Here is an 18,146-nt window from a genome sequence, read left to right on the forward strand (position 1 = left end):
GGGCAGGGGCAGCTTTTAGTGGGGCTGTCTGTTCCCTCTGAAGAACCCTGCACCAAACCCCAAGTCTGAGTATGTACCTGATGCTTGGGCACTGGGTCTTCTCCCTCGCTCACTGGGCTCATGTCCCCAGAAGTTAGATTTTGGTTGGGGATGGCCCCAGCTCTCTGGATCACAGTAGGTGCTCAACAAATGAGCTGAAATAGGAAATCTGTCACTGAGCCCAATAGGAAGACGGTAGGAAGAAAGCAGAGGAGTAACTGCCCTCTACCTTGGCTTGAAACAGGAGAGGGAGAGAAGGAATTCTGGAGTAGGGGTGAGAGAAGGGCACACAGAAGGTTTCTGGTGTCCCCACAGGCAGTAAGGGGATGCTAAATCCTCAGAAAATAGGGGAGAGAAAAGCAAGAAAGGAAAGGAGGTCTTAGAAAAGGAGGCAAGGCTTAGAATACCTTCCATGTTGAAGTGTGGCCTAGAGCACTCCTGTCCTCTCTCCTCCTGCCAGAAACCAAATGGACATTACTAACACCAGAAGAATCTCCAGGAAATTCAGAGAATCTACCATCTCCCTCCAGAATCAGGGATGTGAGGGTAGGGGGCCTATAACCCCAGCCACTGCATTTATACTCTGCTTGGAAAACCTGGGGCAGGCCACGAGGCCAGGTCTCCAGTGCCAGAACAGGATCTGCCTTGATATCCCTGAGGGGTTTCAGGAGCTCCTCCAACAAAGTCAGAAAAACCTACAGGGACAGAGCTTGTGGCTCAGGGAGCGCTCACCAAATATGCATTGAATAGTAAATGAGTTATCACTTATTTCCACAACTCCCTGGCCTCTCTCACTGGCCCCAGAAATGAGATGGAGGGGTTCCTCTGGTACAAATGTGGAAGGTGGCCCTGACAAGGGCTGTCAGACAGACAACCAAGCTCCAAAGAGAGGGACAGAGGACAGAACCTCTTCTGGGGACTTCCAGCAACAGCTCCAGAATTTTGCAAAGCAGGGTCTGAAAAAAGCCATTTGGCTGGCTCCACATTTTGTTTTGGGTGCCATGTGCTCTGCTGAGAGCCCTCACTCAGGAGAGGAGCTCCCAGTCCTCAATCCCCACTGTGAGAGCCAACAGGAAAAGTCCCAGAGGGCAGGGCAGCCCACAGTGGGGTACGCAGGAGCCAGGATGTTGCAGGAGGCTTCGCAGGGTCGGCCTGTGTCCATCACGTCTGGCCCTCACCTGCCTCCCTGTCACACACATCTCTCCCCTCTTCTTGCACTCTGCTGCCCAAACGCCCTTAGGATGGTGCCCCAGTCATCAAAATTATTTTCTCCCTATTTCAAAAAGCTCTCCCTTATTTCTTGGTCTTAGCTTTAAAAGTAATCTAGTAAAGCAATAGAACATATTATCCAAATTATTATGTTTCTTCACCTGAAATAATTTTCATTTTATTTATTTATTTTTTTAACTTTTTTTTTAAATGTTTATTTATTTCTGAGACAGAGACAGAGCATGAGTAGGGGAGGGGCAGAGAGAGGGGGAGACACAGAATCAGAAGCAGGCTCTAGACTCTGAGCTGTCAGCACAGAGCCCAACGTGGGACTCGAACTCACAAACCGTGAGATCATGACCTGACTCGCAGTCAGACGCTTAACCAACTGAGCCACCCAGGTGCCCCTGCATTTTAAAATAAAGTACTCTTATGACTCAATAATTCTAGTTCTAGATTATACATCCAACAGAAATGCATAAATGCATTCACTAAGACACATGTAACAGAATACCTGAAATATCCCGAACTGGCATCTATTAAAAACCCATCAATGTGAAATGGATAAATAAACTGGATGATGTTCCTACAGTGGAACACTACATAGCACCGAGAATGAACAATCTACAGCTACATACAATAAAATGAATGGGTCTCACAAACAATGTTGAGCAAAGGAAGCCAGATATTGCTCACTGTATGATTTTGTTTACGTAAAGTTCAAAAACAGGCAAAACTAGCACGTGACGTTAGACATGATGATGGTTACCTCTGAGGGATAGTGACTGGGAGGGGCATGGGGAGGGCTGCAGGGGCCTGACTAGTGTGGGGGTTCTTCATCTGGGTACAGGCTACACAGGTGTGTTCACTGTGAAAATTAAAGGGCAGCCCAGGCCCTGCCCCGTCCCTGACTAGTTGGACCAACTGTCCTAATTTCCTGGACTATCCTTACTTTAGCACTGAAAACCCTATATCCTGGGCAATTCATCAGGATCTGGGAAGGCACTGGGGGAACTGGGAAGGCTGGTCACCCTCTAGGACCGTGGGAAATGGGCAGTCACGTGTACTTCCTTGGCCCCGGTCACCTCCGAGCCAAACAAAGATCAAATCCCTGCCCCGATTCACTCCCAGGTTTGTTCTGAGGATCAGACAGGAGCCCAGGTGAAAATCTGTGGGAGCAGATGATCCCAATGTGCAGCAGTGGGAAAACCGATGGAGACAGTTATCCAAATCTTGATGGCTGCAGAAAGACCCAGGGACTGAGCCAGGATACGAGACAACTAGATCTGGACATAATAAACTGACTGAAGACTGTTTCTCAAGTGCCAGGTGTCTCCCCTGGGGCCAGACATCCAGTGTGAGCACCGTGCAGCCTGGGGCAGCCCTAGAAGAGGTGACTGGGCCCACTGCCCTGATGTTTCTTATTTACCAAGGGAGCTAGGAGTACAGATTGGATGCAGTTTTTGTTACTCATTGCTCCCTTACTCCTGGAGTGAGGCTGGGGTAGGAAGACACAGGTACCTGCACTACTGGCCAGGGAGTTTCTTCTCCGCGGCTCTGGGGGAGGAGGTGGTGGTGGTGGTGCTGGGGTGACCCTGGGCCGGGAAGAAGCTGACTCTCTGGGGTACGGAGTCCATGACACAAGTTTAACTGAGGGAGGCTATCCTGACACACCACAGTGAGACTAAAACTCCCGAGCATGTGGAAAAGCCACAGGGCACACACACAAGATCACTCCATTTCTGCTAAAGCTTTTGTAACGGTGGCTACTAACTAACCCTGGCTGTGCAGCAGAATAACCTAGGGCCATGTATCATACTGGGGTCTAAAAAAGCATTCTTAGGCCTTCCTCCAGTTTTCAATGAAAACATAAACATTTCTGTTTGCTTCAACAATGAAAAATATTATTTTCAAAATGAATGCATGTGTATCTGCATCTTCAGGGGGACTATCCCATTACTGTGTGTTGCTACATAAGATCAGGGGCTGCCTCTGCGGCAGGTGACTATCGGCAGCCGGGGCTTTCAGAGACTCAATCACTAAGATCCCACCAAGGTGTGTTCTAGAGACTGCTACTCATAAGTGTGGTCCTCGGATCAGTACCACTGGTGACCTGGAACCTGTTAGAAATGTGGTTTGTAGGTCTCCCAGACCTTCTGAACCAGAACCTGCAATCTAAGGAGAGGCCTAGGTGATTCATGCATATTATTATTTACAAAACACTGGTCTACATTACTGGCCTCCCCTCTTTGTTTTTTGTTTTGTTTTGTTTTTTAAGTTTATTTTGAGAGAGAGAGAGAGAGAGAAGAGAGAGAGAGAGAGAGAGAGAGAGAGAGAGAGAGAGAGAGAGAGAGAGAATCCCAGGCAGGCTCTGGGTTGTCAGCGTGGAGCCCAGTGCAGGCTTGATCTCAGGAATGAACCGTGAGATAGTGACCTGAGCTGAAATCAGGACACTTAACCTACTGAGCCACCCAGGCGCTCTGGCCTCCCCTCTTTTTCTCCAGCATTGTTAACTGAAGTGGCTTCATATTTTCTACCTGATTTCCCAGTTCTAATTTCTGTGTGGCTTTCTGTTGTCTGTTGACCCCACTTAACGCTCTACCATCAAAAGTGCTTATTAATTGGCCCATACAATAGGCTCATGGATGAGGCTTGCAGTTGGGGTCCCCCTGCCATGAGGATGGGGTGCTATCTTCTGAAGATAATGATGACACCCACAGGAGATGTGCACCCGGGCTCCCTGCCTCCATGGACCCACCTACACAAGTGAGGGTAAATTACACCAGTCACATTCCATCCTCTTGGCCAAAGGCCCCAGCCTGGCCAGCATTAGGGACAGTAAAGGGCCCAGAATGGGGTCTCAGTGTCAGAGCTAGCCACTTCTACAGAAGTGCGATGTGGGCTGCTGACTTCCTCGGGAAAAGAGGAATCGGGCAGGCTGGTGGGAGGGGAATAGGAGCTGCCGCCCTCCTAACTCTGGGGTGGGCCCAGACCATGACCCATCCTGGCCCCTTCAATGTCAGGGCACCCTGGGGGCCCTCCTGTGGAGCTCTCTGCCCCTCCCCGACGTGCCCTGAGACTCACAGGATGTAGCAGATGACGCCGATGCTCCACATGTCCGTGGCATAGCCGATGGGCTCATAGTTGATCACTTCAGGTGCCACAAACTCTGGGGTGCCAAAGAGGACCTTCAGAGATCCTGCATTCTCTGTAACCAGGATGGAGAGGGATCAACTGCCAGAACATTCAGGAGCCAACCAGTGGTAAGCAAGTGCTATCTGTGTGCATGGGAGGGACACAGACAAGGCCTGGCCCTCAGCTGCTTTCTGGGACAGAGACACTCAGCCTCTTTGTAAACAGAGGCATCAATGTACCAGTGAAACTGACAAACTGCACACTCACCAGGGTGGGATGGGGAGAGGAGGCCTATTCGTCCCTGCCCCCAAGTGAGTTTCCATGTGTCTGTCTCTTCCATGAGTTCCCTGAAGAAGGGACTGTGCCTTGTGCTTGGCAATAATCTCTCACATTCACTAAGTCCTATGTACCCTGCTACCTGTTTTATAAGGACTTTCCTATTTAATACTCTCGACAGCCCTGAGGGAGGTATGACCCTCATGTTCCTGAGGAAGAATAGGATACCCAGGGAAGATGGTGATTTAGCACTTTTCACATGGCAGTCAGGACCTAAACCCAGGTGGTCCCACTCTGAGCCACACCCTCCTGCCCCCACCTTTCAACCCATATCGTCCTTCCTATCTCCTCCCAGAGCTGGCAGGAGGATAGCCAGGAAAGACCTTAACCCCTTGGTCTCCCTTAAAGGACCAGAGATGCCCAGTAGGATGCACATAGATACCATCTCCTGGGGGATCTATCAACAAAGGGGTGGGTGGCACACCTCTGGCCTGTGGGCCACACCTGGCCTTGTTCACGACAGAGCCCACAGCAAATATTCTAAGACAAACCATTTAATGGCCTTCAGATTGAAAGCTCTGCTCCAGCTCCCAGCTGAACCCTTCCTGCCTCATTTTAGCTCGTCCCAGTTCTCAAGGCCATGGTAGACACGACTATCCCCACGTCTCTCACCAAGGGAGCCTGCACATCGTGTCCCTTGGGCTCTGACTGCCAGCTCCTGAGGCCAGTGGTGCCCTATTCATTCAAATTAGGAATGCTTCCTGCCTGAAGGCAGGCCCTGTACACCAGCTGTTGCCCCCTCAGCAGGTGGAGCAGAGCAGGCTCGCGTGCCCAGCATTGGCACTGATTCCCATGCAAGTCACAGCCTGGCAGAACCTGGCTCCCTCAGTATCCTCTCTGTAACAGGGCACCCTGGCACTCACTCCCCTCAGGGTGGTGAAAAGCCAGTCTGTGCCAGCTCTCAGGTTCCTGTTGACAGGGAAGTGGTCAGGAGGTAGAGGGGGAGGCTGTTGCTGAGACATTGAACAGCTACACAGGCAGGGAGAATGTGGGCAGGGTATGAGGCAGCTGGTTACGGACCGAAATGGCTTCAGGGCTGGGTACGAAGGTCCCTACCACCTTCTCCCATCCACCCACCTTCCCAGGGCAGGAATAGCAGAGAGGCCTCAGAGAACCCCAAACTAGGTCTGGGGTCCTTGTTCCAGCCCCAGCACCTCTCCTGGCCGGTCCAGGTGGAACCTGCTGGGCAAAGCTACAGTTTCCTAGTCTATAAACCAGGGTTCAAAATCTGCCCTGTTTCTCTCACAGGGTTGCTGTGAGAACCAAATGCAAGTATGAGAAAGTGCTCTGGAAACTGTAGGGTAGGATGCAAATGGGAACAGGCGCCATTGCCAAAATGAGGTGCTGCTGCACCAGAGTGGAAGCTACAAGAGGGGACCATGACAACAGCCACAACAATAACGAAGAGCTAACACCTACACAGTGCTCACTATGTGCAAGGCACTGCTTGCATCACCTAACCTATATTAACTCACTTGACCCCCTAATAGCTCTATGAGGTGGGTATGGCTCTTACCCCATTTTACAGATAAGGAATTTGAGACTCTCAGTAAAGTCTATTTAGTGACAGGGGCAGGATCTGAGCCTCAGCAGCTGCCACGGTTTCCGATTTCAACTCCAACACAGTGCATTCCCTCTCGTGCCCAGTGTGTGGAACACAAACGGCCACTGCCACTGCATGTGGGTGACAACAGGACAGGCGGATGGCCTTACCCAGCTTTCTGGCCAGACCAAAGTCGATGAGCTTGATTCTGGTGCCAGTCTTATTGACACACATGATGTTCTCAGGCTTGAGGTCCAGGTGGACGATGCCCTGCTTGTGGATATACTCCACCCCCTCCGATATCTGCCTCATGTACTGGATGCATTCCCGCTCCGTCAGCTCAAAGTCCTCGTCAATGATGCGCTCGAACAGCTCACCCCCCGACACACTGCGGGAGCAAAAGGGATGGTCAGATCACAGGATTGCGGGGCCCAGGGCTGGCAGGGGGTCTGGCCAAGAGCAGGCTGGGAATGGGGTGGGGAGGATGGTAGGGGGACTGGCAGGAAAGCCTAGGCTAAGAGGGGCCTGGCATTTCTGCAGCTTCCTGAATTCCAGTCCCCTGCCTTGTTATGTTGGTCCCAGTTTCCATTGTGTGAGGAATCCCTGGACCTCCTGGTTTCCCTGCTCGGGGGACCTTGTTTGTGCCCACTGAGCTGCTGGGGGATTCAGGGGAGCATCTGGGCTGGGCAGTTTCAGAGGTGGTCATGAACTGAGAGATCTAGACATCTTCTCCTCGACACAAAGGGGGTAACCACCAGCCAGGGTGTGTAATGACGACAGGTGTGTAAGGAATCGCTCTTACAAGAGCTGAAGCTTGAAATACTCACGGCACCCATAAGCATCTGTTTTGCATAGCCAGGATCAGAAAAGTATCTGCAATAATAAGGAGCCTTGGCACATTTTCTAAAATTCACTGGCTGTAACCCATTACACTCACAGTTGTGATCAGTTGGCCTCCTCTGGCCAGGCCTATAGTTCCAGTTACTTCCTCCAGGTAAAACTGTTACACCTGTTCCCTTGCCCAGGCTGGAAGTATAGTATACCCTCCTGCCTGGATAGACTTTGGATCCTGACTGTGGTGTTTCTGGAGCTCACAGTGGGCATCTTCTGCTAAGGACTGGCCCAGAGGCTATAGCCAGACAGCACATCGCCCTTCAGGGCAAAGGCATGGCCTTGCCTCCTGAGTTGCATGGGTCCTTTCCGTTCCCGTCCCAGCCCTCTGACCCACCTTCCTTCCTTGCTGCTCAGAAAGTTTAAAGCATCTCCCCAGTGACTTTTATAGCATCCAGATATCAGTAAGCTCTGTTCTGCAATGGCCTATAGGTCCACCAGCTGAACACGGCTGAGGAGGCTTCCTTCTGGGCCTGTCCTCTTCCAAGGGACTTCCCTCTTCTTTTTTGCAGGGGAGGGGGAAGGAACATTTCCTCTTCTAAGGGGAGCCATCATGAAGAAGGGAAAGAGCTGAGTGTGGATCCTGTCCCTGCCTTTTATAAGCTGTGTGACTTTGGGCACATTACTTAACCTTTCTGAGTCCTGGTTTCCTTACCTGTCCCTACCTCATAAAATTGTTAGGAATGAAGGAACTTCTGGAAAGCATCATTCCTGACACACAGTAGGTGCTCAGCACATATTAATTACCATTTGACAACCTGTAGTGAGTCAGGTGGATCTTGTCACTGACCCCTGCTGGAGGGACAGACAGGGATGCAGCGTGGGGCCCAGCACACCACCGCCTCCATCACCAACACTTCCTGGGAGGGCTGAGCCAGTGGCCACTGGGGACGCTAGAACTGACACTCTAGCAGGAGGTCCCTGGGTGGCCAGCAGGTGGCGCCTTTGTACCAAAGCCTTCCATTTCTATTGCTCTCTACCAAGGCTCCAAGTCAAATTCTAATCTACATTCCCAGGTCTCTTGGGAGCCTTACTGTCTCTGTTCCTCAATGTCCTCATCTGGAAGATGCACATAAAAATAGCACCACCTCACAGGGTTGCTGTGAAGACTGAGTGGATTAATACAGGTAAAGTGCTTAGCAGAGTGCCTGGCACATAGTAAGTGCTCAATAATGTTAATTACCTCCCCCCCGCCCCCCGCCCCTGCCTAATCCAGTTGGGACCCTTATTGAAAATACAGACTCCCAAGCTCTTCCCCTGTAGATTCTGATTTAGAAAATCTTGGGAGGATCCAGATGTTAGCCAGATAATTCTTATGATGACACAAGCTTGGGAAATACCGGTTCCAGCTTACCCAATAGCTGCCCTTGGGATGGCAGCTGAAATTCAATTCACCAAGAAATTCCTTTGAGAAAGCACTCCCGATTTCCCCATTTGAAATGATCTTTCCCTCCCTGGGTTTTCCACAGTCTTGTCTCTGAGCTTTTTGTATCAAGTCTGCCTTAGCTTATGTTTGTTTGCAAGTATGCGTGGAAAAGGTCTGGCTCATCTCTAGACCTTTATTTACACCTGGCCATATCTGGCACCGACAAGGTGCCCCAAAATGTGTGCTTTTAAATTTAAAATATTCTGGAAAAGCAAGCAACCATCATTTTCAGTGCCTTTGGGAATGTCTGAGGCAATGTATAGTGGAAATCTGAGCCACGGAGGTAATCACTACTGCGTTTCTAGAGGTAACCTATTCAGTGTAAGTTCAAATAGGTCCAAACCTATTCAAATATACTTAATGTATTTTGAAAACTGTTCTGTGGTCCATTTTCTAGGATGGAAGGGATTACATAAATAGGATTAATGGTTCTGTGTAGGTTTCTCTTCAAAATACTCAAGGTTAGGGTGGAAAGAAGCTGCCACCCACAGAGATGATGCCAAGGGCCAAGGCTGGGCCAGAGGGAATGTGCGCTTAGTAAATGGACAGTGAGCCAGTGAGCCAGTGAGTGAATACCTACTACCAAGGCTACCTAATCCCAAGGGATCAAATTCATTCCCCAAACTGTAGACCTTGGCCAGCCCTCATTGGCAGCCAGAAGGTATGGCGTTTCAGGGGACTCCAGACTCCATACCCAGACCCTCTACTCCTTGCTGAATATTCTTTGCTAAATTTTGCCAATGGTAGCACAAAAGTGAGGTGGGTGGCGGATGACTTGGTCTAAATTGCACTTCTGCTTCAGTGCTGAGGGTCCCACCGCCCCTTGGAATGTCCCGAGCACACCCAAAGGACAAGCCCAGATTGCAGGCCAGGAGCCTGAGGGAATCTCCATGTCTGGGCAACACTGCTATAAAGGTGGGGGCCTGTCCTGTGATCAGAGGTCAGAAAGGCTGAAGGCACACATTACTTCTGATTTCTCACTGTGTCTGAGGCAGCTGAACCGACAGAGAGGCCCCTGGAATACATTTTCACTTTTCTACATCACCAGGCATTATCTTTCTCTTCATCTCAGTTTCTCCATCAAACAAGGAGAATAGCAAATGGTACCCTCTGCAAGCTAGCCTTTGCCCTCTCATGGCTGAGTCTGTTTAAGCTGGAAGAGAAGTACAGACCGAGTGTGAATGTGCTCCCACTTCTTTGGTTGAGCTCCTATCAAGGGACAAGCTTTTTACCCCAAGTGCAGAAGAATCATCTGGCATCTGTGTGTGTCAGATTGCTCCTGCCCCTGGGAGAGACGTGGGGAAGAGGGATGAAAGCCAGGCCAGCCGAGGCCTTCTTACGTTTTCTCTCAACATTTTCCATCCAGCTTGCCAACTCGCATTTCCACGCTAAGTATGGTATTCTGCCCACTGGTGCTGCTGCCCGGCCTCTCCCAGGCTTGGCTGCCTCCTACCCCACTCCCGCACCCTCGCACAAACTTGCCCAAGGCTTAACATCTAAACATAAGACATTTCTCCGCATGTCCACGCATGCCCACACTGCCTGGACCCAGCAACTTGTTCTAGAATAAATGTGAAACGTTGCAGCCCAAAGGGCTATTGTAAGGCTGTGATCGGTGAGGCCACAGACACGGGCTACTCTTGCCTGGAAGTGGGGAGGTAAGCTTAGACAGGGGCTGAAAACCGATTGTAAGATACAAATTCTAAGACACAAATGCAGCTTTTCTTTGGATCGTTTACAGTTCCACAGAATTGCTGAAGTTTAGATGCTGGAAGGACTTAATAATTAGAAAATCACAGCTTGGCAGTAACAGGACCAGACTCCAGCTCTCCTGAATTGTAGGGTTTGTTCCACAACACCTAGTTGTATGTTAAATGCTCACAAAATAATTTTAAGTGAAAAAATAGAAAAGACCATGACACAGGAAAAGTCAATGTATCATACTATTAAGTCCTAATTATACAGCACAATGCCTGACATATATTATTCCATTTAATCCCCACATCATTCATAAAGCAGCTTATATCCTCTGTGTACAGATAATAACACTAAGGATAGGCAAAGCTGAGTTACTTATTCAAGGCCACACAACAGGTAAGAGGCAGAGCTGGATTGACGGGAGATTTATCGGGCTCACTTTGGACTCTGTGCTTTTAACCCACTATAGCGCTTCCAAATGTACATAAACCGAAAGGAAACACACCGAAGCCATCACAGAGAGAGGAGAGGAGGTCACACCTCAAGCCTGGGGAGGCCTCACTGGCCTCACCCTTCCTGGGGAGGAAGGTGTTGGTAGAGTCCCCTCCAAAGGACAGAGAGTCCTGACGCTCAAGATGAGCAATTCAAGGATGCTGAAGGCTATTTCACAATAGCTCTAAAGATTTCAGATGCACATGCCCTTTGATCTAGCACACCCACACTTCCAGGAATTCACCCTACAGACGTACACAGGAGTGAGAAGATACAAATACAAGGTTACAAACGCTGCTTATTTGTAAAAGCAAAGGCCTGGAAACTGTGAAACCGCCTTTCAAAAGAAGACTGCTCGAGTAAACTGTGGTTTATGCATGGAAGGAAATTCCACGGGCAGGGTGAACGAGGAGGGCCACCAGCTACTGGTATGTTCACAGCAGTTCATACCCAGGTGAATTGTTGAATGAAAAGAAGCAAGACACAGGATAGTGGATATGAGTTAGCTTTGTGTGAAAAGGTGGGAAATATTTTTTAAAAATATATGGTTATATTTTCATAAAGAAACTTTGGAAGGATACAAACAATAAAATAAATAAAAATGGTTACTGGTGGCAGTGGTGAGGGCTATGGGGGACAGGGGTTGGAACGAACTCTCCATTGTGTATTTTCTTACATTTTTTTAAATGTGATTGTATAACATTAAAAAATTCTGATTAAAAAATAAAGGAAAGGAGGGGCGGCTGGGTGGCCCAGTTGGTTAAGCATCTGACTCTTGACTTCAGCTTAGGTCATGCTTAGGTCATGATCTCACAGTTTGAGAGTTCAAGCCCCTTATAGGGCTCCGTGCTGGCAGTGGGGAGCCTGCTTGGGATTCTCTCTCTCTCCCTCTCTCTCTGCCCCTCACCTGCTCACTCTTACTCTCTCCCTAAAATAAATAAATAAACTTAAAAAGAAAAAGGAAAGGAAACTGAAAAACACAGACACCTCTGCAGAGGACACCTGGCTTACTGAGAACAATATGTGCATTTGTGTTTGTGTGTGTGTGTGTGCGCATGTGCACCCGTGTGTGCGTGTGTGCACACACATGGTCAGCGGCTCAGAGGTGAGACAAGTGGAGGATGGGGACTAGAGGAACCATGGATCCCAGGAAGCCTTGGCGGGAGGTCATGTGATATATGCCTCCGCCCATGTACAACTCAGCCCAGGAAGCACTACTCTCTGCTGAGGGAGCAGTGGAGAACACAAGCAGGCATGTATGGGGGGCATGCAGGGCACAGGAGGAGGACAGGAGCAAGGGTTACGCTTCCGTATCCTGAGCCCCCAGCCCTGGGCCCCTCTTCTTTTGAAGGCCAATCAGGAAGTTGCTGTGTCCCTCCCCTTCCACTCCAAAGCTACCTCTAGGTGAGAATGTCCCTGAAAGAAAGGAGCCTACAGGTAACCTTGGCCCTTTCACAGGGAGGTGAGGGTGAAAAGGGGGCAGGGGTCCTCAGAGATCCGCCAATTTGTTATGGCAGTGAACAGGGCTGCTGTGGGCTGCTGGTCATGGGTTAGGGCCACAGGTGAACACAGATCTGCTGTTCTGAGTGGGTGACACCCAGTCACGTGGGCTGGGGAGTGTCCTTCATGTCATAGCCCCGCCTGCAGGGCTCTCCATTTCCAGGCAGAGGGGTTTGGGTGTGGGCACACACAAGGGGCCCCCAGCAAACCACTCACATTTCCAGGACCATGACGATGTTGGCCTTTTCTTCAAAGGCATCCACACACTGGACCAGCTTGGGGTGGTGGAGGCAGTTCATAATGCTGATCTCCTGCCGGATATTCTCTTTCTCTTTTGCTGAATATGCCTTGAAGAATTTCCCTGCCCAGATTTTTCCAGTTTTCTTTTCTACAAGTCGAAAGACCTGTCCAAATTTCCCACTGGAAATGAAAGGAGGAGGAGAGGAAAGGCAAATTTAGCCAAGCTTTCCACTAAATTGGGGCTGACAAATGGTGGCCTGTGGGACAAATCTAGCCCACCTCTTTTTAGAAATAAAATTTTATTGGGATGCCGCCACACCCATTGGGGCGCACACTGTCTACGGCCACTTTTGTGCTTCAATGGCAGAGTGGTAGCTGCGACAGAGAGCATATGGCCCACAAAACCTAAGCTACCCATTATCTGGCCCTTTATAGAAAAGTCTGCCGGTCCCTGCTCTGGATCATGAAGGGTTCCTCTAACACAGACAAACCTCCTCTCCCTCACCTGTCACCCCAGCCTGTGCCTGGCCCCGCATCCCTGCCCAAACACTGCCCAGGTTTGCTGTTCTTTCAGGGCCATCACTTCCTTGGGCTGAGGCTTCCACCCTGGCTGGTGGGCTTCTCTCCCCTCCCCCGAAGACAGACCCATGAAGCTGGGTGGAGAAAGTCCTCCCCAACTACAGAGAACTTCCGAGTGGCTGCTTTCCTTCTGTTCCACTGCTCAGCACTGGTCCCCTGGACATGGCCCAGGAAGGCCCCTGCCGTCCACTGCAGGGGAGGAGAGTGAGGTATTCCTCTGACACAGCTCCTCCCGACAGAGCAGGCTCCTTGTGCAGAACTGTTGAGGCTGGTGTCACTCCTTTGTTCCCCAGGAACTTGCTAGAAATCAAACCTGAGCCCTGTCCCCTTTTCTTCCATCCTGTTCCTATAGGGATAGTTAGCAGGAGACAGTCGGCCCTGGGTGCTGCTGCTGGAGGGGACGGTGTGGCTGTGACGAGGGCTCAGGGTTGGGGTCTCCACACTCCAGCGGAGAGCCAGAGCTAATAGTGTGGGCCAGATTCATAGAGTGAGCAGCTGTGCCTTTCAGCGGTGTGCATTTTATGGATGCATTAAAGCTACGGTTGCTGAACAGTGAGACTGATCAGGCTTGACTGACTCCTGCAGATGACATGAAAGGTAGCCTCGGACAGTCTGACCCAGACCCAGTCACCTTATCAGCCTGGTTGGAGTAATGCACAGGAAAGGCAGGGCTTGCTCAAGCCTCTCATGGAGTTGAGTCGGTTGCACAAGAAGCTCCTAAGAGCGCCCTGGCTGAGGTTGCCCTCTTGGGGTGCTGACCCAGGTCAGCACCTCCTGCTTCTGCAGGGGGCCTCAGTGTGGGAAGCTGGCAGAACCCAGGAAAAGATGGGAAGACAAGGCACGGAATTTAATGATGGGATCTGCGCCACCCCCACTCTGGGGGCCCCAAAGGCACTTCCTGCACCACTTACGAGCCTAGTCTCTCTTCGATGTCGTAGAAGTCAGACACTTTGTGTTCAGTATTGACAATCACCGTCCGGTAGTCGACCTCAGGTTCCTTCTCATCTGCAGGGTGGGGCGGGGTGAGTGTGAGCCATCCAATTCCTTGCTCGCCCCCCTCCCCGCCTCGAGTCTACCTGAGGACAGGTGGCCAGCACTCACCATCATCTGACACCTCCACTTCGTCCTTTGGCTCTGGGGGTGGAAGGAGATGGGCAGAGACACAGAGGACACAGTGATTAGTACTGAAGACCCACTGAGAGTGAAACATGCTGGGGCCTCCATCATGCCTCAGCCTTCCCAGGCCCAAGACCACCAAGCCCAGAGCTGTGGGCACGGCTAGGCAGTGGGTCAGTCTGCTCTGCAGCCGGGCCACGGACACATGGACACACCAGCAGGCCCTGGCCTCCTCACCCCACTGAGCAGCTTCCCCCCCAGCTCTTGCTTCCATCCCTTCCTCTGTGACCTCGTGGTCCCCTGGACACAGCCTTCTTCACAGAGCTTCCAGGCTCCAACTTTCAGAACCCACACATGACTGTGACAGCCCCTTTCTGCTCTCGCTTGAAAGTCAGCAACATAAATTGCTCCTAGTGTCAAATCTATTTATCCATTTGATGGTTAATGGTACGTGGGATTCCAGCCCTGGACCAGATATCTTGCCAGGTATTGTGGGCATACAACCAAAATACACAGAAGGCATGATCTCTCCTTTCTTGGGGCTCATAATTTAGTGGGGGAGGCGAAACCACATATCCTAGAAATATCCGTTACAAGTGTTCTATAATCAAGCACATGATATCAAAGTACAAATATACATATACATATGTAGGAAGTTGACATGAAATGAGGCAATTATAAAGTCAGAGCAATTATTCTGGGAAGAAGGAGCCCTCGAGTTGGGTCTTAAAGGAAATGCTGGAACACAACAGGGAGGTGGGTGAGGTCACACAGTGAAACCAGCAGGTGTTAAGAGGTAGGGCGAGAAGGGACATAAGCAGCACATACTGGCTGCTCATATGGATGTATCAGACAAGAATGGCAGGGTGGGGGGGGGGGCGTGAGGGGACAGGCAGGTGCCCACCAAACACATCCACTTCAGAGCTGCAGGCTTTCCTTTGGCATAGGTTTGTCCCTATCAGGCCACTATGGCTTCTTGACCTCGGCCAAGTACCTTTCCCTTTCTGGGCCCCAGTGTCCTCATCTGTAAAAGGAGGGAGTTGTACTTATAGGTGATTTCTAGGGCCCTTGGCTAGCTCTGGATGCCATGTTCTGTGACATGCTTTATGCTCCTCAGTCATGATGTGGGCTGTGGTCCACTGGCAGAGGGAGCCAATGTTGGTTTCCTGAGACAGAACAAAGACCTAAGAAAAGTTGGAGAAGGAGGACAGAGATTTTACCAGTGCAAGTGTGTGTGTGTGTGTGTGTGTGTGTGTGTGTGTGAGAGAGAGAGAGAGAGAGAGAGAGAGTAAGACTTGGGGGGACAGAGTGTGTGACAGGGGACAGCATGTGGGTGAATCCCCCAGAAGCTGTGATTTGTTTAGGGTCCTTACAATGCTGTTGATGAAGCTTAGCTTTAAACAACTAAACAGAAGTGAGACGGAGAAGAATAGTCTGTCGCAGGAAGGAAAATGCCCCGGAAACATTTATTAATAAGATAGATGGGAACCCTCAGATCCGTGGTGGGGTTTCACAGATAGCGCCAGGACAGGAGTCTAACTGGCCAAGTCTTCTAACTCGCATATTTGAGAGTGGAGAATGACCATGTCAGTTCATAGATGATCAGAAAACATCTGGGAACAACACCTGGAAGGCATGATGGAGTCACATTTCAGAGAGAATGGAATCATTCAGCCTTCTGGGGCAGACAAGCCCCAGGGCATCTAGTGAGAACCCAAGTGTGGGAGCCCCGTCCCTCAACTTACTGCTCTGGCCAACAGAATGTTGTCACGGGTCGGGGGTCTGGATCGGGGTGCGGGGAATGCACTGGCCACAAGCAGGTATTATTCCTCTGCTCTCAGCAGAGCCTGGGGCCATCTGCTCCTGGAAGCAGGGCTTTTGGCACTTAGGAAGTCGCCCTGGGGCTGGAGAGGTATGGAAAGCCACTGAAAGAGCTGCTGTGTGAAGATGGTCAGAAATGGTTAGGCCTCTCTGGTTAGGGAAAAATGTCTGTAGCAGCTATGATTTAAAAAAAATCACAATGGCCAAGGGTAAGATTAAGGTTATAGACTTTTACCAACTAATAAGTACTATAACTGGAGAGAACAATTTAGTGTTATGCCTCACATAGGAGGAAGGCGGTAGGCATATGGAACTCACATCTCGAGATGTACCATAAGGATAATAAGTAGGTTTAACAGACGTTTAGGTCAGTTCAACAACGGCACTTCAGACAGGGCTGTAAGGGAAGCAAGGGGTTCAAGTCAATGACAAAGGATGCTGTCACTGGCTGGGCCTTGGAGATAAAATACTAACAATGATAACAACATTTACTGTCAGGGAGGCCCAGCGTACTCGTCCATAGTGCTCCTGTCTGAGAGAGTGGCTTCACCCGTTCCCATGCCACTCACCGGGGTGTGCAATGGACAGCAGGATGAGAGAGGAAGGAGAAGGCAGACTTCCCTGGCCTGGCATCCTTTTTTTTTTTTTAATTTTTTTTTTTTTAACATTTATTTATTTTTGAGACAGAGAGAGACAGAGCATGAACGGGGGAGGGTCAGAGAGAGAGGGAGACACAGAATCTGAAACAGGTTCCAGGCTCTGAGTGGTCAGCACAGAGTCTGACGCGGGGCTCGAACTCACGGACCACGAGATCATGACTTGAGCCAAAGTCGGACACTCAACTGACTGAGCCACCCAGATGCCCCTGGCCTGGCATCTTTAGGAAGAGCTGTCTGTACTTCCCTAGTGAAGGAGCATCAGCTGTACTGTAAGCCCATAAGGGGCTTTCCAATGGCCTGGCACCAGGGGCATCTTCCAGATGGCCCTGGAGAGGGCATGCAGTTCTACAACTGGCCTCTCCCAGTGTCTCAGACACCAGTTAGAGATTATACAGCTGGCCTTCTTGCTCGCACCACAAACACCACACCTGCCCTTCACCTCTGCCTTATTTTCCCTTGGCAATTAAGATGCAGAATGTTCTCCTGATGCTATGGTTGTGGGGACCTAGGCCATTCTCAGGGAATTCATGCCCTTATTTCCTGGCTCACTGCTACCACACAAATCTTCCTCTGTTTGAAACAGGCCAAGACTCCTGGCTGAGATATTTCCCTTCTTCCTTTTCCTTCTCACTCTGCCTCCATTCTGCTTGGAGGGGGAAGCGGCCACAAGGAGAGGGGCAGGATAGGAGGTGGGGAAAGTCCACGGTTCAATTAGCCAAGTTCAGTAATAAAGGTCTGTAGTAACAGCAGAGGTGAGCCACTCGGTTTCCATCTCTCCACCACAGAAGGAGCTGCGGCTGGAGGAACTTCAACAAGACATTTAGAAACTATTCAGAAAGAGCTATGAGATCCAAGAGCTAAGCACAAGAACTGTTTGGAAGATGGTTCTGAGATATTTCTGCAAATAGATGAGTCTCATTTCCCTGGAGTAGTGTCTGAGACAAGACCAGATGAGCACTGGGGACCCTCACGTGGCAGGCCTCTAGGGAGTCCCTTGGACTGAGCTGTCCGTGGCTGAGGGCCGTCACACACCTGGTGAGCACTAGAGGGCACCCCAGCCCCAGAGAGGCGTCTATAGCCCCGGACCGGGTGAGCAGCGCTATTTGGCTCATCTCTGGCCCTCAGGGGCTCTATATCTCTAATTGCCCTCAGGCTTGCAAGGAAGCCCCAACTCTGCAAGAAGCCCTTCTCACAGCTGTTTTGCTAACAACTGTATATTCTAGAACAAATTAGGATCAGGAGCAAGGATAGAGTCGATTTAAGACTTACAGTATGGATAGATAGGGTGGGGCAGAGATGAAGGCCTGGCTGGGATGGGAGAGAATGTTGTCTTCGGGGCAGTGCTTCTGCTTACCCAGGTTTGGGGAGACAGGGAGGGGAGCTGGCTGGGTTGGGGATTCTAGTCTGAGGGGCGGCTCTGGCATAAGAAGTCCACTGAAGCTGGGTGGGGACACCTGTGCTT

At 50.4% G+C, this 18,146-nt stretch overlaps 1 protein-coding gene across 6 annotated transcripts in view; it reads right to left on the bottom strand.

The window, feature by feature from the left end:
- Window positions 1-18,146, bottom strand: part of MYLK (myosin light chain kinase) — a 278,784-nt gene that overhangs the window by 20,228 nt on the left and 240,410 nt on the right. For all 6 annotated transcript variants that reach the window (XM_019448606.2, XM_053903446.1, XM_019448604.2 and 3 more), the window contains 5 exons: window positions 14,190-14,222; window positions 14,000-14,093; window positions 12,486-12,689; window positions 6,433-6,650; window positions 4,333-4,456 (listed from right to left, as the gene is read on the bottom strand). In XM_019448606.2, coding sequence (XP_019304151.2) covers window positions 4,333-4,456; window positions 6,433-6,650; window positions 12,486-12,689; window positions 14,000-14,093; window positions 14,190-14,222 — 673 coding nt within the window. The remainder of the gene's footprint in view (window positions 1-4,332; window positions 4,457-6,432; window positions 6,651-12,485; window positions 12,690-13,999; window positions 14,094-14,189; window positions 14,223-18,146) is intronic.

Source organism: Panthera pardus, unplaced genomic scaffold, assembly GCF_024362965.1.
Source record: "Panthera pardus isolate Hobbes unplaced genomic scaffold, ASM2436296v1 HiC_scaffold_16, whole genome shotgun sequence".
In the NCBI taxonomy this organism is placed as follows: Eukaryota; Metazoa; Chordata; class Mammalia; order Carnivora; family Felidae; genus Panthera; species Panthera pardus.